Source organism: Anoplolepis gracilipes, chromosome 12 (assembly GCF_047496725.1).
Source record: "Anoplolepis gracilipes chromosome 12, ASM4749672v1, whole genome shotgun sequence".
Classification (NCBI taxonomy): domain Eukaryota; kingdom Metazoa; phylum Arthropoda; class Insecta; order Hymenoptera; family Formicidae; genus Anoplolepis; species Anoplolepis gracilipes.
In genome coordinates, this window is record NC_132981.1 from 5,600,060 (window position 1) to 5,622,918 (window position 22,859).

The 22,859-nt window shown below is 36.1% G+C and overlaps 1 protein-coding gene across 4 annotated transcripts in view; it reads right to left on the reverse strand.

Moving 5' to 3' along the window:
- LOC140671537 (tachykinin-like peptides receptor 99D) overlaps positions 1–22,859 on the reverse strand; it is an 83,342-nt gene that overhangs the window by 21,742 nt on the left and 38,741 nt on the right. For 3 of the 4 annotated variants that reach the window (XM_072902880.1, XM_072902879.1, XM_072902877.1), the window contains exon 2: positions 10,106–13,490. In XM_072902880.1, the coding sequence (XP_072758981.1) occupies positions 10,106–10,584 (479 nt within the window). In that variant the 5' untranslated portion in view covers positions 10,585–13,490. Of the gene's footprint in view, positions 1–10,105; positions 13,491–15,378; positions 15,689–22,859 lie in introns of those variants that run through there. The other variant, XM_072902878.1, reaches the window with a different exon arrangement.

The following is a 22,859-nucleotide window of genomic DNA, read 5'->3' on the forward strand; positions in this document are numbered from 1 at the left end:
CGCAATCAACAACTGCTGTTTCCCTATACCAGCTGTTTCCATTCGAGGCGTCGACTCATCACAATTTACTTTGTAACTCGAGTTGAAATCACGAGGCCTCTCGTGATTTGAATCATTGTTTGCGGCAACGGATATGCACACCGAACGATAGAATTACAACGACAAACGTTACAGCAGACGTCTGTCCAGCCAAAGGTATCGTCGACCAGAGGAGACCGGAGATGCGCGTTAAACCTCTTCAATTGAAATTTAAGAGGTTTGCTTCTCTGTTTATCATTCTCAATTCGATGTGATGGTGATAATAGCTCGTGATGTTTGCTCGCGTCTGGAAATCGATACTCGGTCGAGCGATACTTTCCTTTAAGTTTCACGAATAGATTCGCATCCCTGATTCACTGCTGGCGTCCGATCGATTTGAGTCGGTATTGTAGATTTAAGATTCGCATTCCGTTTTCGTCCTCAATTCTCGAGGATTGCCGTGAACGAGGACCGGCATTGGAATTTTAATCGGTCTTTTAATCGTTGGCGACAATATCGTCGGTATTTCGATTGAAATTCGCGCTGTTGCTTCGCCGCTTATTCGCATCGGTCGAATGACGTTAATGGTTGATCGAGCGAGCGAGCGAAATACTAAGGAAACCGCTCTACGTTTTGGCAGTTTTTCTCTCACGATTAACGCTCGACCTCGATTCAAACAAACGGAATAAGTTGTTTGGCATTATTTAGTCGCCGCAACAGGTTGCAACTCAACAGGTTCAGTCGCCATACACTTGGAGCATCTGTCCAGGTAGCGCCGATGCGTAGTGGAGCTTTCGTGCGTTTAATCTGATTTTCCACCTCGGAACGGACAGAATCACTAACTCCCGTTGTCGCTTACGGATTCCGCGGGAATCCATTCTCGGCGAACATTCCGGTTTCTCGTGGCCTTTGGAGAGAATTGTTATAGTCAACGTGCGAGTTTGCACTGTTAACATCACCATTTTCCTTCGTATTTGCTCGTAGCTTGTGAATTTCGATGAAATTTATCTTTTTCAAACGTATCGATGACGTTTTGATTGATAAAGCCAATGTTTACGTAACGTTGATCGAAACCGGAGACTGTCTGTGGTTCGGGCTGCAGCATCCCCTTTAATAAGCAGAGATCTATCTGCAGGTTTTGTTTCCGGGTTTTGTTCCGGACGGATTGGATACTGTGACGGACGTTTGCGCGGCTACACCATTGTTTGCGATTCAAGGTGGTATTGACACATTCGCATTGGCATGTCCGATTTTACATAAATTCGACCTCCGTCCATCTGCGTCGATTTCCGCTTCGTCACAGTTTTATATCGGCCGTTATCTCTGGTAAATCGTGAATTCCCCGCCGTGAGAGACCGAGTTACTGACGGCTTAAGAGCGGTTTATTCCGATTCCTCGCCGTTTGATTGAATTTCGAGATGCTCGTTTCGTTTCACGAAACACCGATATTCTCGCTACGATCGGTATTGATGTTGGAATTTAAGGTCGGTATTCGCGTTATAACTTGGCCTATTCGCGATCTAACCTTCTTGCCGGCATCTCGGGAAGATGAGCAACATCGCGTCCAATTTTATGGCGCCTAACAGTTCCGAGTTTTTCGCCGCAGACGGCGAAGCGATTGAATTTTTCATGTTTACGCGCGCGATCGAATTGATATTGCCGTCGGAACTGCCGTTTACGTTGTTATATCACGTTGTTGCTCGAACGAACCGTTTATATTCAGATCCGACGCTGCGTTTGATCGCTACTTTTCACGTTCAACGAGGCGGACTTTATATCGCGTCTTTTGATTCTCGTTTATGTTTTTCCCGAAAGCATCGCTTTGTCCGCGATTTTTCTAGCGGAAAATTTTACGTTTTATTTGAAAACTCGGCGTTTCCTTTTTTTTTCTTTCCCATTAAAAGATGGTTCCACTATTAAACCAAATTGATATTATACGCACACTCATCTCTCATCATTCGTTCCGCGGCGATTTTTGGAATCAATTCTTTCCTTTTTTTCACTTGAATCCCCTCGAATCTGCGTTATCCAGCGCAGAATCTCGAGAGGTTCTGTGGCTTCCGCGACAAACGCGATGAATATCCAGGCTGGATTTCGCAGTCTAATCCGAAAAGAGCGAATAAAAAAAAATTGTTCTCGCAAAACGGAAAGCAATCTCCGTCAATATTTACTCGCGAGTTAACGTCGGGGCGTGTCAGGACAGATCGGCTTCAATTTGTGCAAACTAGTCGGTATTCTGCTGTGAAACAACGCTCACGGACAAGCCATCTTCTCACTGTAAACAAACGGCAAACGGCTGAACGGTGCGGGTTTGCATTCTCATGCAAGCTGATGACCGAATCGTTCGGCTAACTGCTTGTGCGTATCTCATTGTCAGTCCTATGGCTTCCGGTAATACGAACAATGTATAAATGTCCGATACGCGGATCGTGAAGTTTCGACAGCCTGCAACTTGAAGGGCGTTTGGCAGATCTAGTAGTTAGATATCATCTGTAACATCTATCAAGATGACGTTTCCGATAGGACGAACGCAATCGAAGAACGCAATCGAAGAACGCGAAGATAAAATTTATTTTCCACCCCCCTCTCTTTCTTTTCAGTGGAAAATCGATAACGCGAAAACACCTGGTGGCTGTTTGCGGTAAAAGATGTTCTCCCCGTCATTCTGATTAATTTTTCTAATCAAGAGTGCTCTTTTCTCAAGGGAAGGGTTTTTTCCTAGGAAATTCCGAGTTTCCTCCACTTTGTCAGTCGAAGGTGGTGTCGGATGGTCGTTAGTAATGGTCGCTTCCTCGCCGTGTCGTCATAACGATCGTTAAAGTTCTTGAAATACTCCCGTTAGCTTTCCATGCGATTCAGTCAAATCCTCCTTCTCTTCTTGTGCGAGACACTTCGCCCGCAGACCTTCGTTTAAGGCGACTCAAACCACCGATTATCGATTGCGGTAACAATCCCCGCGGGATAATCGATGTCCTGAGGAAATTAAATCGCGGGTCGTTGTCGTTTTGAGAAAAGAGAAGACACCGCCGATCGATTGTGGTTGAAGAACTCTAGATTTAACTCTCGATGTCTTTTCCGCACGTAGTTTGATGACGGCCGCAAGATCCGAACATCGTTTTGCTTTTATATTTAGCTTGAAATCGCTATCGGGTATCGCCACGTCTTCGTACTCAATTTTTCGTACGTGATTTGGAATGAATAAGTCCAATCTTCTCTTACTGTATTATAAATGAACACGATACAATAGTTTGTTTCTATCTCCTTCGTGATCTCTGGTTCAAATTTTCCGTTCAGAAGAATATTTTTCGTGATCTGTTTTTGTGTAAGCAACGTTCGTTTATCGCTCAAGGTGGATTATCAGGTTATAATTTGCATTTGTAAATTCTTCATTTTTCGAATGTTGAAGGCTCAGTATGAAGGCTTGAAATAGCATGCTGCTGTCTGATTGTCAAAAATGTTGTCGTGCTGAAAATGTCGTTACGCATACCAGATTTTCTATCATTCTTATCGATTAATTCGCTTTAAATGGAGAATAAACTTTTCAAAGTATCTATTCTCTTCGTTACCTTCCCCTAAACTATCCGTCCATCAGTCTTTATTGACTAAGATCGCTTTTGAATGATAATCTGCAATTAACAGCTTACTGGATGGACGGTTAATCAATAGTAACGATAAAGAGTGAAATTGATAGAGAATTTTAAGCTCAATAATTTACAGCTTTTAATAGAAAACGTCACATATAATTGCTATTATATTAAGATTAATAAATAGTAATTAATAGAATTATTAATTGATTAACTGATTAATAATTAATAAGAAACCAAGAAGACAAATGTAACAGATGCTCATTCGGAATCGAAATTGCATCGCTTCATCGGAGAATTGTCTCTATCTCGACGTGAATTTATATTCTCTGTCTAGTATGAATCAATACGTTGTTATTATTAAGCAGTTTTTATTGGTCACAAATATAGCATGATGACACCATGTTATATTTCGCCCTCTAATTGACTCATTTTTGTGACTTCCCCAATGTATCCCCGAGCGATATTTCAGAATTTATTCTCCGCCTCTTTTCAGTCAGATTCTCTTTCTCTCTTATCACTCTTCGGAAATAAAAACCAATCTTACTGATCTGCAATTATTTTCATTACGTATCTCATTGAATTTCTAAAGGACCATAATTTAGGACATAAGATATGTCAGGTTATTTCTATCGCTGCCTCAAACGTTGTTGTTGAAGATAGAAGAATATTTTTTTTTTTTTTTTTTTTTTTGAGATTTATGTATTTCTCTCTTATTTCGTGCCACACATGCGTCCTTTGCGGAATTTCGTTTGCGGCAATGTGTATTCCCTCCAATACGCGGCTCTCGTTTGAATCGGTATCGGAAATATGTACGTGACATACCGCGCAAGGAGCTAACTGCATCCCCTTCATTCTTCGCTATCAACATCATCGCGATATGTGCATTTCCGTATGGAATAATGGATGCCAAACATACGCGGGGATGTCATAATGACGTCAATATTTAGAAGTGTTCTTCAAACGCAAGCAATTTTTACAGTTTCGCGTATAAATGCGAAACGTTGTCGAATAAAACAGTTCTCTGTGTATGAAATTTACGATACATCCAATATCATATTTCTTTAAGAATGCGAGCTCACCCTATCGTATTATACTCACCACCGCACTGTGGACTCAACTTTATTACCTGATAATTGGATCACAATAGCAATCTTAAAGAGTTGTCCGATATCCAATTTTACAATATTATTAACAATTCGCTAAAGATCGCTTAGTCTTCTGGTTTCTTTAAATATAAATTTTAAATATAATATTCTAAAAATGAGTAGACGAGATTTTTCTGTAATACGTGTCTTAGAACCAATTGAATTGAAATATTGAATTAATCGATCGGCTCCGTGATAAATCGTATCGATATGATTACTTCTGTTAACGTAATATAATAATATATGTAAATACGCTCTTGTCGAGTGAAAACGTATTAGTTATTTTCTATAAGCGCATGAGTTATTTTCTTTTACAGAAAATTGAACGCTCGCGGGTTTTGAAAATGTTTTCCTGTACATATACAAGAGGTAAATAAAGAGAGAGAGAGAGAGAGAGAGAGAGAGATAGTATTTGATGAAAATTTACGAGAGAAAAGGTTTAAGGGAGAGAAAATTTTTCTTGAATAACGAAGAGACCTCAGAATCTTGAGTATTTTTTCGACAATAGTGTCCTTTTGGGATGAATATCGAGCGAGAAATGTTTGCAACATTTTTATTTGGCTTTACAGACTGCACGATAGATTTGCTTCCAATGGCCTTTGAAGCGAAAATAGCCTGAAAGATTAACTCTCGATTCGGCATTCATCTTTGTATGGTCGGAAAATCAGGTATTTTATTATATGGAATATAAAATAATGTAAATATTTTTGTGAAAAATATTCTATAAACAAACAAAAAGAGAAATAATATTTTATAGATGATTCTTGTGTAAAAATAAAATCAAATTATTTATGCTACACGCAATGCTGAATGTTCAATTGCATATTTTATTTGCATTTTTATTGCAGGTCAATTGGAATGTTAGATCAGAATTTAACCAAAAAGAGAAAATGCGTTTAATATTTTATTTCATAATTATTCGCGTTTAATATTTCAACCGCTAATACGCTCTGTCGATCGATAAGAATCGCTTTTATATGATAAAAGTATGCATTAATTGCAGGAACCAATTCTCGTTCATTATGTGCTTGTCACATAAGATCAAATACTCTCTGCAAAATAATTTCCAATTCCTTCTGGGATTATCCTTTTCTGAAGCAAAGTGCTTCTTCGTTCTCTCTTATTGGCGATACTTTCTGATGTCAACCAGTCTCTTCTTTTTTTTCTCTCTCCAAAAGACGTTTCTCTCAGGCTGTAGGAGTGTCTGAAACGAAAATATTTCAAATGGCGACGAGTGATTCTTTACTTTACGTCGCCGGCGCGCGTGACACTTCAAATTTATTTATCCTCTTTTCGTGATAAAAGGAAACTTTGCCGAGCCTTTTTCTCTCTCGGTTACGCGACGATTGCCTTCTCTTCGATCTCTTCAAAATCGACCTTTCCCTCGCAATACTTGGTATCAATATCCTCATGTAGGTAGTGATAACAGCAATATCCTTATGTGCATTTCGAGCGCGCCGGAGAAAATTAACCGACGATCCAATCTCTGAATTTTTTTTTATATTTACGGCAACGTCTGCTACCGACGTACGTTTATGCATATATATGATGCGACGAAAAAAAAATTGTTTGAATTGGAAAACGAGTTGGAGAGAATCTGCGCTTACTCCTATATGCAATAATACTTAAATACGCTCGATCGGTTTAATTGTAAACCCAGCTTTAGACGAGCTATAATTCGTGACAAAATTCGAAATAAAATTCTCTATTTACAATTTCATGCATCGTATAATAGTAAAATAGTAGAAGGAAAAATTTCTATAAATGTAGAAGATATATCAGACTGAACACATCAAAACTTTAAACTGTAACATATAATTCTATTTATAATATAAAATTACAAAGAATTCTGTCTAAACAGACTTATTCCGAAATTATAGATTGTCTAAGTCGGACTTAGGATATAAATGTTAAAGCGCGTCGCATTCGTTATTACACCGAGTCTTTCGATTCAGTTTTTTTCCATTTGATTCGATTCCATCGCATTTACGGAGGTTCACTGCAGCAGCGTCGCACTGTAATACATTTAATACATTTAATAATCTAGATAAAAGCGCTTCCTTGTCGTAGTGAAAATCGATCGAAACGCGTGAGCTGCAATGTCCGTGTTATTTCTATCTTCGCAACGGACGTCGATGCCTACATTCCAATGATTCCCTTTCTCCTCCGTCTTTATCTGTCTTCTTTGTATCGTGGTGCATTGTCGAAATGTCAGATCCCCGACGCTCGTGATAACGCACATTATCAAAGGACTCCCGTTTGCCGATCAAGTGCGATGCACCAGCGACGTTTTGCACGACGAAATGCCATTTTGGAAATGCCACGATATGGATGCCTGTTGCGGAATGCTGGGTTTCGTCGTTGCACAAGCATACCCTCCGGTATCGCTGAAAATTAGTTCCTGCGATAAATCTGTCCGTGCGACATTCGTGGTTATTGTCAATCGCCACCGGCAACAACGAGTTTCCCTCCTCTGTGTTTTATCCTCGGCATAAAAAGCGAATTTCAGAATTTACGAGCGCTGAGCGCCTTCCAATATACACATCGCATCTGTCGGCGACATCGGGCGATCGAAATTTTATCTCGCTCTCCGTTTTTATTGAGATTCCCCCCCCCCCCCCAAAAAAAAGGCTAAATCTTCGAAAAATTTGTTGTCAATACATGTTTGTTTTTAAATAACTCTTGTGAACGTATAAAAATATCTATACGCGGATACCTCGTGGAATTGACTGATATTCAAAATTGTTTTACGTACTAACTCTGGATGCTGAATTGAATAGCGGTTTTTCTTCTGAAACACATAAAATGACGAGCTTCTGCAATTTGCGGAGAGCAATATTCAGACTAATGGTTTCCGCCGCTTGATTCATCCTTTTAAGCTTTGCTTACGTGGTTGAAGCAATCATTCGCTTGGATGAATAGGTTGCGAACTTAGCATAATCAGCTCTGAGAAATCAGGCTGTTTGATTCGAAAAGTAACTGGGTCTTTAATCGAGATTGCGATAATTTAAGCAATCGCGCTCGAAATATTACGAATCCATTCGCATTTTCCGGCAGAATCTTCAGAGTTCGTGATATATATATCGCATTAGTTATCTTGAGTAAGTGCTTTCTCCCTTTAATATCAAAGGAATTATTTTTTGTTCCGGTCTAATTAAAGAATCGTAATCTAGTTGAATGAAAAAGGAAAGAAAAAATGGATTTATGGCAACGGTAGAAAAAGAGCGTTGAATTATGTATTCCGTTGAGAGTATATAATCCCGAATGTTGTTCTCATTCAAGAGCGGGCAAGAACAAGAGTTGCTTTGAAAAATTAACCCGACATTTTCAAGCTGACAGATTGAATTGCACTTGTTCCGATACTTCTCGCAAAAAAAAGCATCCCTGTTTTATTTGTCCGTTTTTGCGCGCGCTCATATTTCTTTTATCGTTCATTGTAAAACAGGTTTTGACGGGTATGATGTAATGTGTGTCTATCCTGTGAAAAGCGATCGTATTAAATTGTATTAATCTTTTGAACCACACATGGTGTCTCATCAGACACTTTTTTTATAACGGTTCTTAATTATTTTAACAAATTTCTTGACATTAAATACCGATTTTTTTGTTTTCACAGAATATGAATAAGTATAAAAAAAATTAACTGGAAATTTTTATTTGCATAATTATTATAAATAAATAAATAATCGAAATTTGTACTTTTTATAAAAAAATATTAATTTTCGACTAAACTATTATTAATAAATCAAAACAGCAACTTATTCAGGACCTAACCTGAAGTATTTTCCACTTTCTTGTTACTGAAAATCCAAATAAATAGTTTATCTCTTAAAGTGGTGATTTTGTGGGTCACTGAATTTAAATCTGAGGTCAGAATTTTTTTTCAAAACTTTTTTTTTTAAATAATCAAAGTGGTGAACTAAAATTTCGAAAAATATATATTTTTGTAAAATCTAATTTTATATTTCATCAGCGACCCAAAAAATCTCTAGATACAAAGTTCCAGAAAAATCAGTTTGACACAAAAATATATGACTTAAAGGCTTAAAGGATTAAATCCTTTAGTTCAGTATGATGTTAATGATGAACTAGTGATGGATTTAGAAAGTAGAACAACTCATCAGGATATTTTTTCGGCTTTTATATTTTTCATACATGCGTGAGAAAAATATCTAATCTGGTGACGATATCTCGATCAATAGCTGCGAATAAAAAGTTAAGATTTGTTGAACTATGTAATTGGATCTTGACGGCTATGAAGTTTCGTCTCGTTTAATCGCAAGACAGCTGACGCTAGAGCGAGTGTTTATCTTTCTCGTTTTTCTTGGCCAACTTTCGACGTCGGATTGATCGCCGTTGTTAGTCTGACAATCTCTACCATTTCGTCATGAAACCTTCGTTCTTAATGCGACGTCATGTATGTCGCATCCACGCTGTGTGTACTTCGATTCAACGAAGTCGTTTAGATAAACAGGAGGAAATGTGTTTTCCTAGGACCGGACATCGATCTAAGGGGTTTCAGCACGGAAAGCAGTCACACGCTAAAACCGAGAGTGCTCAAGCGAAGAGAAAAATAGACAGCTTATCGAAGTCAGGAGCTACGCTATCAGGATTATTGATTGATGTATCTAAGCATCATGATGATAACTTGTGCTTAAAGAACGATTAATATTGATGATTAATATCCTTTTACGTCTCGTGCAAATCGTGAAAATCCTAAATCCTGTTACGTTGTTTTAAAATTGATTTTAATTGATGTTACACTGATATTTGAAAATACGCGCAATCGCTCTCAAGATTATATTATTCTAAGAAGATAGAAAAGAAAAGTATATAAAAATTGACAGGTTTTTAAATGAATTTTTTTTTAGTAGGAAGAATTGATATATATATATATGTATATATATATATAAATATATATAAAGATCCATTTAATTCACTTATCAAAAGCTCCTAATTTTTATATTCATTTATATGTTAAATTATGTACTAAAATTTTAAAAATTCTAAAGTTATGATTTCTGTATGACAAATTATATAGTTTAAATAGCGCTAAAATACCGAGAATAATTTTGTATTGTTTTTGATATCACATCCTTCTACATATTTAAGAATTTTCAAAAAATTCTTTATTTTTGTTTTCATCTGTTTTTTTATATTTATATGATTTTTTTATAGATAATCAGTTTTGAGGCTTAATTAGATTTTAATTAGATTTCAATTTATATATTTCAATTATTCACTTTTATAATAGAAAAGAAGTTTGAAACAATATATCATATAAATTTTTAGCTGTAGTGCTTGTACGATTCGAACTCAAAATAAAAAATTCCATTACTTTTTTCCTCTACTTACCGGTCGATAGATATCGCCATGAGAGTGAAGACGCTGGCGCAGATAGTGAGGACCGCGATGAACTGACAGATCTTGCAGTAGAGCGTGCCGAATGGCCAATGGCTGTTTAGCATGTAGGTGTAATTAAAGGTGACATTTAAAGTGGACACCATCGCGTCCGCGATGCTGAGATTTACTAGGAAATAGTTGGTGACGGTGCGCATTCGTCTATGTGCCAGCACGATCCATATCACTATCAAATTGCCGCCGGTCGCCACTACGATCATGCCGACGAACAGGAGCGTCCAGATCATCTGCCGCCACCATGGCAGCACAAATTGATTACGCGGCTCCAGATCCGTGTAGTTGGTGCCGTTGTGATAGTAGGTGTCATTGTCATACCACAGTATCGTCGTCATCGTTGCCGTCGTCGTCGTCGTCACGTTCCAAGGGTGTGACGTAGCATTGTATGTCAAGTACTCATCTGCGAAGCTCTGCATAGCGACGGAATCGCGAGAGAGGACTCTCTCTCTCTCTGTCTCTCTCTCTCTCTCTCTTTCTTTTCGTCTCTTACTTATGTTGAACGCTACCACGAAACTTCCTCTTCTTACAATTCAACTGTCATCTTCACTCATCTTTCTGTTTGTAATTCTGCTGTGGCAATTTTGCTTTATTTCTCTTTTCAAAAGAGCTGAGTTTTCTGTCGATCTACGCAATCTTTATTTTTTTTTCTCTTAAAATGTTTATTTCATATTCCAATTTTCTTCTCTTCTCTTCAAGATGTGTTGATTTTCTGGTGACTGGTGGTAATTCCTGACAGCAGTAGTATTATAAAGAGACTTTGTACCGTCGATCAAGATTGTCATTAAATATTTGTTTCTTTCGAAAACTGAGGATTACCAAGATATTCAATCTTAAAATTTCCACAGAAATTTCCTCGATTTAAAAGGTAAAGATTTGTTTGAGAAGGAGTTACGCCGGAGAGAGGAGGTGGGAAGGACGTCTTTCGGGGCGAATAACTCGCATATTTTTGATGATCGCGCATACTAACAACATCGGCCGATCAACTCGAGCGAGCTTTCGATGTAACGCCAAGATTTGTCCTCGCATTGCACTTATTGGTATTCTTGATGCTATTATAATTGAGACAACTTTCGAATTTTCTGGCGTAACATCGCCACAGAAGAAAGTTTCCGTAGGTCAAAAAATCGAGAAACACATTTATTAATTGGCGCCTGTGCGTTGAAGCGGAAATATTCGCTCTTGCAGTCGAGCTTCTCGTTGTTTATTCAAGGTCGGTCTTCTGTAAAGACTGCCGGAAATACGAGCTTTTAATTTCTGTCGATTTTTCCATCCGGTCGATCTTAATTGAAAATCGCGGCGACGAGTCGAGGAAATTGATTCGAAAGAGAAACTAGTTCGCGCGGCCTTCGCGGCCGTTCCGATTACGGAAACTGTTAATTCGAAGCCATTTTCCCGTTTATCGACTTTGTCGTTAATATTCGTGCTCTCGTGCGACGAGCCATCTCTCGTTTAGTTTCACGGCGATACCAATTGCGATGGTCGTCGATGATATTACTGTGATATCACTATGTATTGCCTCTGCCTGTATTAGAGACTGCAAGATAAGCGACACGATCAGACAATTCCGGATTCAACGTTTGATCTCACTTCCATTCGTGCTTTATGCATAATGGTTCTCTGCAAAATCCGAACATGTCCCGGATTTTCATTGTCGACTTATTAGCGACCGTAAAATAATAAATGCACTTTGTCTTCGCTGTCTGTCTCCGATATCTGTCGTAACTTGTCGTAAGTGTTGGTTTTATATTAGCTCGCTGTTGTTTTTTTTTCCTCCACAATAAGGAGTGGATGGTTGTCGTTGATTATTACACTAATCTCTCAGCTAGGAAGGAAGGTCCAATTATTTTCCATTTTAAGTTTATGAGAAAGCACCGTCGCTTCAGTCGTGCATTCTATCCCGTCGTTCGATCCCCTTTTAACGATTGCTAAAGCGGTCGTTGATGTTTCGTCGTGAAATTCGCTCGCGTCGTTTTACGACGAGATGGCTTTTTGCACGTCGACTCCTTGCCGCTGAGGACGATGAATATCGCTCCTGGAATTCGCAAGCGTAGTATTCGTCGGGAATATATGTTCCATGCGCTTTGTTCCGGAGAGAAAAGTTCTGTCCTCGGTAGTCTCTGTCATACGATGCTGTGCACCTAATGGAGCTGCGTTTTTGCGATGATTCTCGTCAAACTTTCGTTCTGCCTCGCTCGATCATAACCCGACGTTTTTTTCCATTCCTCGACATTGTACCGCGCATCGAATCAAGTATTCTCGTTACGTTTTTTCACACAAATGGAAAAATTACACTCTATATTTCAGTCTCTTTCTCACGGATTCGACGTCGATTATATGAGCTCGAAAGAGCAACCGTCGTTCACACATAGCTAATAAAATCTTCTCACGTACATCGGAATCCGTATTATCGATAATCTCTCTTCGCGAATCACACTGCGCTCAATTAGATAGCAACCGGAACTAAAGCTCCCGTGTAAAAACGTTTTCTCGGTGTTTTCGCGACACTCTTAACTTAGATACGCCCTTCGGCACTGCATTACGTCGGTTGCCATTCTCGTCGTCCGACACGCTTGGAATTTTAAGGTACGATAGTCTCGCACATTCTTCTTCACTACAGCGACGACACTGTCACTCGTAATCCTTTGCTCGACATTATTAGAATGAGCAAGAATCTCACCTCGTGTATTTCGCGCGAACGCTCCCAGGTATCTCCTTAATTTTCAATTGACTTGAGGATTTCCTTTTTTTTTTGCTAAGTTCACCGCGGGCAAAGTGAAAATTGTTCGTTCATAGCCGAGAGCATTTTAACGAGGTGAGATAAAAGAGATATAAGAGAGGAGGTTGCAAATCGCGGTGTCGCCTTCTCGGCAAGTTCCCGAAGATTCCAGCGTCCGGAAGAAGAAAGTTCGTTTGATTCGCTTCGCGATCGATGCAAAAGTTCCTCGAGAACAATGCGCGTAACTGGTCCCGGAATATAATTTAGGAAAACTCGGAGAGATATCCAAGTTTCTGAGGGCATCCGACGGAGAACTCGACGAGGACTGCGCTTATTGGAGACGAGGAAAACGATGAGGCTCTCCTTTGGTCCGCTGACTAACGTCGGGAAAATGCTTCTCGTAGGCCGAGCATTCTCGGAGAAATAAGAATTTGCTCCATTACTGCTTATATCAAACACGTCGGAGGATTCTCGTCCAAGAATTACCCCTGTTCTTCTTCGTCTCACCGGGATTCCCGCATTTGTTGTCCGTAATTGCGTGTTTTTATGTTCACGAATTCCTCGCGGGCCGCTGCGCAATCATTACGGTTCCATCCACGCCATCACCTGGAAAAATATATTACGACATCTGGGTTATTATTTCGAATAAAGTGCGTGCGTGCGATCGAATAAACTGCGTGCAAAATTGCCGCGTTTTTTTCCTCTCTCGATTCTCGCACGTGGCGAAACGGTGATCGAGTGTAAATAATCGTAAAAACGAAATCCATGAAATTTCATTTTATTTTCAATTAAATTTTATTCTGTCTTGTTTGAGCCGACGACAAAAAAAAGACTATGGATGGAGAAGAACGCGGTCATAGAGAAACGTGTAAAAAAAAAAAAAAAAAAAAAAAAAAAGAGGACGGATGTGTTGATCATGAGCCGTTGAATTTCTCGAAGGAATTCAATTATAAAGCTGGGGGACCGCGTGGTACACGATCGTCTCGATTAAGACGCTCGAGGATTGCAAAATGCGGCGAGAGCGTCTCATGTACCTTCGAGTAATCATTCTGCGAGATTAATGCTTCCTTCTCCCTTCACCCCCTTCCTCCTATTAACTGTTAAGTTGTTGTTTCAGTGACGCTCCATCAAAATGTAATCATCGAGAGACTATTATTTTGTCAATAATCCACGTAAAACAATACTTGTAACAACCACCATGCTACATTTCGTTTTGAAAACGTTATTTTACCTTTTGTATATATATTGCTGATAATGTCCGTTTTATTTTCCTTTATGTCTGCAGTGAAATATCGTTTGCGTAATTGTGTCGTAGTTGTGCTATTCTTTCCATTATTTGTGTTATCTAAGCTTTTTGCACACCAAAATGTAGAATATTACTGGCAAAAAAAGATAAAAACAATCATTCTGTTTTTCTTTTGTAAAATAATATGTAATATTTTAAAAAAGAATATTCATTTTCAAATATGTATATACGCGATATGGTTTTCTATTTTTTTAATTTTCTAGCCTGATCGATATTTATCGATGATGCATAAATGTTATGAAAAATAAACACAATATAACAGAATTGAGATTGTTTTCTTTGCCGCACGTTATTCTCTAGAATGGTTTTAGATAAATGTTTATTCACATTATTTGCTCACAAAATATACTTTCTACATTTCATCGAAATTTAAAGCGTTCTGGAAAATTAAAACTTTAAATTTGTTAATACAACATATAACATGATAAAATTACGATAAAAACATAAACAAAAGATCAAAAATTAAAAAGAAATAAATAATTAATAAACTAACAAAGGTTAAGATTTCCAATTTTTCACGAAAATTCGGTGTTATGTGTCAAAAATAAAAATTATTATTAGATTCCTTAAGATATCTTGAAATACGAAAAAGATAGCTTAATACTAGTAAAGATTTTAAAAGTAGGATTTATTTTATGCAAAAATATATGCGTTAAAAAATTTTATTCTGCATTTAAAAAAAGAAGAATATATTTAAATAAATATACATATATACACATTTTCCTTCTACTATTTCTTTATTTTTAATTTTATATAAAATTATAATAATGTTATCTTTTATAACTAATAATAATTTTTTTAATTTAATATTTGTAGTATAAAGGAAAACTAAAACAAACTGCATTTTTATTTTTTAATTTATACACATTTACTGTAATAGTTTTTTAAATACTATATATGTACTAATTACTTTACATAGTAAAGAAAGAAAAGAAGAGTTTTCCTTATATCAAATATTTCACACGATTTTTTCCCGAGATTGTTGTTCCATCGATAATTGTTCTTACACTTGGTACAAATATTACCGAAATTTCTACAAAACAATTTTTAAAATACAAATATCTAAAATATTAATTATTAAAATATAATATTAATTATTATTAAATATCTTGTAGATATATTTCAAAATAAAAGATATAAAATATATACACTCAATTTAATAAATTAAATAAATTATAAATTGCTCACCTAGTATCTGTTATCAATCAGCATGGTGCCTTTTTGAGTCTTATATTTTCTCTTATTTATTCTTTGCTGTTTTATTCACTCACGCAAATACAGATAATTACGATTATATGCACATATTAATCAAATTTGATGATTGAGCACTTTGTACAATACTCCTGATGTTTATCGCGCGTACATTGTATTACATATCACGTATCAAGCAAATAAAGACGCGAAAACTTATACGAAGCTATCCACTCAATACATATATACGAACAAGTACACGAAATGACAAGAAAACTTTAATTGTAAAGAAATATATGTTTTAGAAAAATTTTATCACGTATTACATATAATAAGCGAATAAATATGTAACTCCAAGAATATATCATTTTATTATCTCTCGAAGAGACCCTAAAACGCGGTCAATCTCTATAAACAATTAGAAATTAACTCCGTGATTAATTAATCGCGATTTATATATTTCTATTAAATGTATATTTGTTATTTTTGAATTGAAAGTTTATATGAAATGCAGAGAATGGAGTGATCACAATATTAACCATGTATTATTACTAATTAATTTGAAATTCAAGGAATGTAGAATGTTCTGTGTGTAAATATATTCCGAAACTGATATTCTGATACCGCGCGAAATTACGCAAATCGAGTTAATAATCATATGATCCAAAATATACAAGCACAATTCATTGCAGTAGTATTGTAATTCCTTTATTTCCACGACGTAAATCCCGTAAAATACACGTATTACAATAAACGGCCGATATATCATAATTATATTCATTACTTGAATAATCGCTCTTATTTGTGTTATTTGTCATAAGAATTAATTAATTGAATGAGGATTAATAACTTAATTGCAATTGTTTTCGACGAAATAATCGTTTTAAAGAATATTATGAAGATATACGGAGCGGCTTATATCGTGACCATCCTGTTTGAATCGTGTTACACGAATGATAGCAAGGCCGCGGTATGTAAACAATAACGCCCGATACGATCACGAAATATATTCAATGAACTATAAAATAAATTCACCAAGCGGAACACATTCTACACTCCGTAAATTTTTAAGTTGAGTGTTATGTATTTGACATTCACACTTTAAATTTTTCGTCGATTTGAAAATACATATTTTATTCGTTATATTTGCACTAGAAGCGTGAATGTACGAATCGTAAGATCAAACGATTAAAATAATGAAAAGTGTGGTACATCAATCGTTTAATAATGATTTTAAGAAGTAATTTTAAATGTGTACCACGTGAATTTATTTCATAGTTTTTAAAGCGTAATATTCTTTATAGCTTTTAAAACGTAATATTCTTTAAAATATGATTATTCCGTACAGTTTAGATTATTAATCTGCGCAATTAATTAATTCTTACAGCAAACCACACGTAAGAACGTTTATTAACACGTAAGAACAATTATTTAATTCAAGTAATAAAAAATTGATATATCGACTATTCATTATAATATGTGTATAATGAAATTTATGTTTTAGAAATTAATTATTATATTATTACAATACTAAATTTCGCTTGTACATTTTGAAAATATTTTAAAAAATAATCATTGCTCGTAAGGATTACATTGAAATAATAAATTATAATTTTTATTCTTATCATTTTGTTTCATATTTGAAATGAATGAATAGCATGAAGTAACTTGCTTTGACAGCCATTTACTCAATATACTTATGAATTATCAATTGTGAAAACTAATTAATCACGCAAATATAATATCTAATTGTTCGTAGAGAATGTATGTGTAATCGTGTTTGTTATCTTTCTTAGTATTCGCAATCATTTATCTTTTGAAATATTAGGAAATGCAATTGTTCTGTGAGAAAGTAAAGCTTATTAACTCATTTCATTAATTAACTCCAGCGATTGAATTATATTAAGTATGAGGCAATTATTTATTAAATATGTTTTGCACGATACATTTTAAATAAAAATGGAAACAATAGGGATAAAAATTATAAATTATCGTTTTACTGTATTTTAATAAATTTTAATCGAACGGTGAATTTATTTTATAAGAGATGTCACTTTCATTTAATATTTAAATTATGTATATATTTATTTGTGTATAAAATGCAATTGTAAAATTGTTCTCTAAAACATATGTATTATTTATTAACAATCGAATATGTATTGCCAGGATTAATTTGCCCCAGTGATTATTGAGTGGATTTTACTTCGTTAGCTTTCGCTATTGAGTTTTCCAATATAATAAAATGTTTGTGTGATTAACATTGGAAATACCGTGTGGTTATGAAATTCTATTAGTGCATGCCCGACTGTAATTTTCTGTTTTTACGAATGAGTGTCATAAAGAAACAGCAATGAATAGGAGAAATCAAGCTTCAACTTTGCGTATCATACCCCTTTCCCTTCCCAGTATTTTCATTAAAATAATAAATTAAATCATTTTACTTTTTAGGAAAATAAAAAAAACATTTGAAGTATATAAAATTGTAAAAAATTCTCGTTCGAATGTGCGTATATGTAGTTAAAATTTTCTAACGTTTGTCCCTACATTATCAAAAAAAAAAAAACATTGCTTAATTATGATACTCTTTGAGATCTTTTAGGATTGAGAAAAAATAATTACTAAAAATTAAATAATAATTTGCTAAAAATCATAATTCAAAAAGACTTTGTTTTGCTTAAAATACTGCTACGCTTTTACATGTATTCTTAAAAAATTCATATCCACTTTTATACAAAATATTGTTAATATTATATATGTTTCGTGAAAATATTTGTTAAAGAATTTTATTTTGCATTTATCAAAACAAGGAAAATGTACTTAATTAGTATAGTATTATTCATTAGAAGTGTCGCATATAATCACGAGAAAATTATATGGCAATACTTTTTTTATTTATACACGCGTACGTTCGAATAACATAGTTGTGCTACATCAAGCAAACTGTAGCTGACACTACATCGGGTAGCGTTGACGACAATTATTATTTTAGGTCACTACACGTAATAGAATTGGAGTTTACGTAACCTGTCTGACGAATATGAACACTGAATTAAGGAAACACTGTATCAAAGATTGCATTTTCGTGTATTTATTTCACTTTAGCTTAATTTGATCTCTGCTATTAATATTTGCATAATATATACATCAACTTGCCTTTCTCAAAGATTTATTTCCGTGCCTTTTTGTACACTTCACAATTGTGAATCTCAATGCTTGATATTTTGCGTAATCTCTGGTATTAATTGGGATTTATTGCCGAGATGCCGAACGTGTTCTTCATTCACCTGCTGTCGCTTTGTTTGCAGAATATACGTGAATAATTCCCCGGAAAGTTCTTAAACTATGCGTATGCACAACGGTCATACCACGCTATATACATACATATATCGCGCGAGTATCCTCCGATTGTGTATGTATGTACATGTGCTGTTTTGCGGCGAGGGATGAATAGCGGGGCGAAATGGAGCAATTAATGCTCGAATATTGTTCCTGAATCTGAAAATAGCTAACGATCGATATAACGGCGGAGAGGCGGAGAGAGAAAGAGAGAACGTTCGGCTCGCGAAGGGCGTCGTGACGTTTGTGGTATTCGTGACGACGTATGTAATTTACGTTTCCGTAACACATTACTAGCCGCAAGGAAAGTCCTCTCTCTCGCTCCTTCTCTTGGCTTTAGGCGCTTGTGAACTATTAGCCTGGATTAAAATAGGATTGTGTCGTGGACCGTAAAATTACGTAGGTTCCCTAATTTATTGGCACGGATTGTGTGTGTTTTGTGAAAATGCAACTAACAGAAGATTATTCTCATTTATGAGAATAGGATTATCCGTAGTAAAAAATTACTTTTGATTATTATTATTCTTTTTGAAATGCAGGTACGCAGCTGAAAATAATGGACTTTTAGTAGTAGCTAGGTTTCTAGTTCTGCTTAAAAATTCAGACTAAATTGATCACTCGAATGAATGATCGATAACTAGTCCGTACTAATTTCGCGCTTTCTTTTGAGCGCGTTGCAGTTTCATGTCTTTTATTGCTGATAAATTCATCGAACTTGATTGCGTCTCTGTACGGACATGTCAATTTATTAACAGTACTTAGGCGGTTGTTGTGGTCGAAAAAAGATTAAAATTTATATATTGGCGAAATAATGCCGGTGAATATTGACCGTCAATGACTTTCGTTAAGGTTTCCGTTAAGGTATTAAGGTAAGAAGGGCCAATAAAACGCGGGTCGCGAATGGAATTGCCATCCTCTCGGTGCGGTGCACGCCGGTAAAGTATGCAAATTGCGAACCACTCTACTGCCGCGCACACAACTGTGGGTACTGTCCTTCAGATTTTCTTTCGCTCTTCTTGCTTTCGAGAAGAAACCAATATTCCGATTGCAATTGGACGAATAAAGGTATTCTGCCATTCGCGTAGAATTGACTGTTCACTAGAGACACGATCTCTTAGATTCTCATCTGGGAAGAGAAACCTTTAAAAAATCCTTTTATTCTGATCGTAATTTTTATCGCTCTCGCTGCAAGTTTTTAAATTTTAAAAAATGCACTGTTTTAAGATTTCCCATTCTTTTTTTTTTTTTTTTTTTTTTTTTTTTGACACTTGAAACTTCTCTGAAGGTGCGGACGAAAATAGGATAATATAAAAAATATAGAATACGAAATATCGTGAGAATATATCAATATATTTGCAAGGCAAATTTAAATTTTTCCTATGCTGGCAATCTTTTTTTATTTATCGATAAATCTACTGAACAAAAATTCGGATGTAATCCGATTAAATGAAATGAATAATGTTTCTAACAATAAGTAATCTTTCAAAGTATAAATATATGGTTCTCTTTTCTCTTTCTCTTTTTTTCGTGAAAATATCAGAAAACTTTATATCTAGAAAAAGCATCACAAGCTTTGACCGAAAATAGTCGTTCTGAGATAAATCTTAGTTAACTTAAAAGATCGAGCTTATTTCTTGCTCGATTTTCCCTTCGTCGCTTCTTCATTCTCTCGTGACTTTGATATTTTCATTATTTTTGGAGGTCGGAGCTGAAATTTAATATTTTGCGCGAGTTATTGTAGGAAAAATTGCTGAATTGTTACAGCGCAGTCTTTTTGTTAAACGACAAAAGTTGCGAGTTCAAATTTCGCGCACGTGCAACATCTAACATACGCACATCTAACAAACTTTCTCTAAATTTCCAACGAAACGTTGTCACGATTTCTTCGTTCTTTATCATGTTCTGAGCTATAACGGCGGAAAATACTCTCTTGTCGGATTATACATACATACATACATACATACATATAATCTGACATTTTCGACGTGATAAATCTCATAATATTCCACATGTTGGCTGGTTCGCAAAAAAACATAGATCTAATGAACACTGTTCATTATAGTTTGCTCGTTATAGCTTGAAGAACCACAGACTTAATAATCTGCCTCGTAGTACGAAGAATAAAAGGGCTCCGTCGAATAAGAGCACCTGTCTCGGATGATCCATTTCGCCATTATCTAATTATTATAGGAAAGAAAAGTGCTTTTTCTCTATAACAGAAAGATAAAGAGGGAGTAATAATATAATGCAAAATACTGCAAAGTCCGTGTGCATGCAAAATTTTAGTTAATATTTGTATCTACATATGTTAATTCACGATTTTCCGTAAATTCGGACAGAATACGTCTCTCGGTAGATGAAAATGGATTGACGTTCACTTTACATCTCCGACAGGCGGAAACCGCAAGCGGAATGCAACGAAATCGTATTCCTCTTATGTAGGTGGTGGCGGAACAAAGTCAAGCGCTCGAAAATGCAGTAACTTTCCTCCAAACGACATGGGGCTCGTGAAATATAAGGCTATTCTAGCAACGACAACAGCACTCGGTACCGAGGTTATCGAGAAGTCAGCGGACCGTTTGTTAAACTTTACCTACGCACGCGGTACATTTACTTCGTCTTTCTCTTCTTTTTTCTTTATCACTTGCGCCAAGTTGATGTTGAATTTAGTTTGCGTCCGCCTCGTTACATTCATTCGCATTTACAAGATAAGAGTAACAAATTTGTTAAATTATAAACGTTGTTTCTCTTACAATACGTATACATATTTACAAAAGACCCTGTGACCTTTCTTCCGATGAAATAAAATTGTAATTTACGGTAGAATAAATTCTTGTCTCGCGGTTATGCATCGATTGCGTAAGTATTATAGAACGAAAACTTTTTACAGCTTATTTTACAATTTATATTCAGAAATTTTACAATTTATATTTAACGTTTCAATGATTATTTATATTGATGAAAATGAGACAATCTTACTCCCTTATAAATTTTACAAAGATATGAAAATTTGCCCAATATTCGTGCAACACAAAGGACGTCGTTCATGAGTTTTGCAATCTTTTGAGAGCATTCTGTTTGACGCGATTCTTTCGGGCATCTCGGATTACAAAGACGTATGTTATAATAAAACGAGCATTGTAGCCAAGACAGGTATACGCGTTAACAATAGATGCTACTTTGCTTGATGGAAAGACTAGTCGTTCATCCATCCATCTCAGATACCATAAAATCCGATTCCGTCCATCGTCGTTTCTCTTACAAACGTTACTCTCTCGCTCGCTTGAAAACGAGACTAATAGTTCGGGAAGAACGCTGTCCGGTCTTAGAATTTTTGTGGAAAGAAATCTTGTCTCGGACGCGCGCGTTTGATATGAATACGATGATGTCTCGCGAGTACTTCCAACTATCACAAGCGGCCGATCGATATGTCACTGCTTGAAACCGCGACAAGTTGCCCTGGCACTTGCCAAACCCTCTTCGTTTCCTCCCTCCCGCCCTCCATATCCACATTCTTCCCCGCGGAATTGAAATTCTTGAGGTGTCAGAAACGTACGATCAAGCGATGAACATTCTGGAAATGCAGAAAAGAATCTAAAGATCCGTTCATAATACATGAGCATTTCGCGCGCCGCCTTTTATCTTTGGGAACGGATGCGGAAACGCAGAACGTCGCTGAAAAAGAGACAATAAAAAGAAAAAAAAGTATATATATATATTGTATCGCGTTGCAACGTGGGTTTATTTCTGTCACGCGGCCAGACTTGAAACTTAGTGTTGCTTACCGAGGCGAGAGAAAAGCTGGAAAGCACGCGAAGTGAGAATTGTTGCGCAAAACGATAGTGAGAACACGCCGTCTTACAATTTCCTCGTGCTTAGCGGAGGAGAAAAAAAGGAACGATATGATACGAAAACGGAGAGAAGAGATGGAGAAAAAAAAAAGCAATGGACCGTAAATATCTCGCTAATCTTGAAGAATCAGATACATTCCGCGAGATGGAATCGAGATGACAAAAAACTCAAAGTCAAAGTCTGATATATCGTTGGTTTTTATTCCTCGATAATTCAACGATCGTTTTTCTCGTATATTCTCACATAATTCAAGAATCTGACGTTATAATAAACGCTAGTCTTCGCGATTC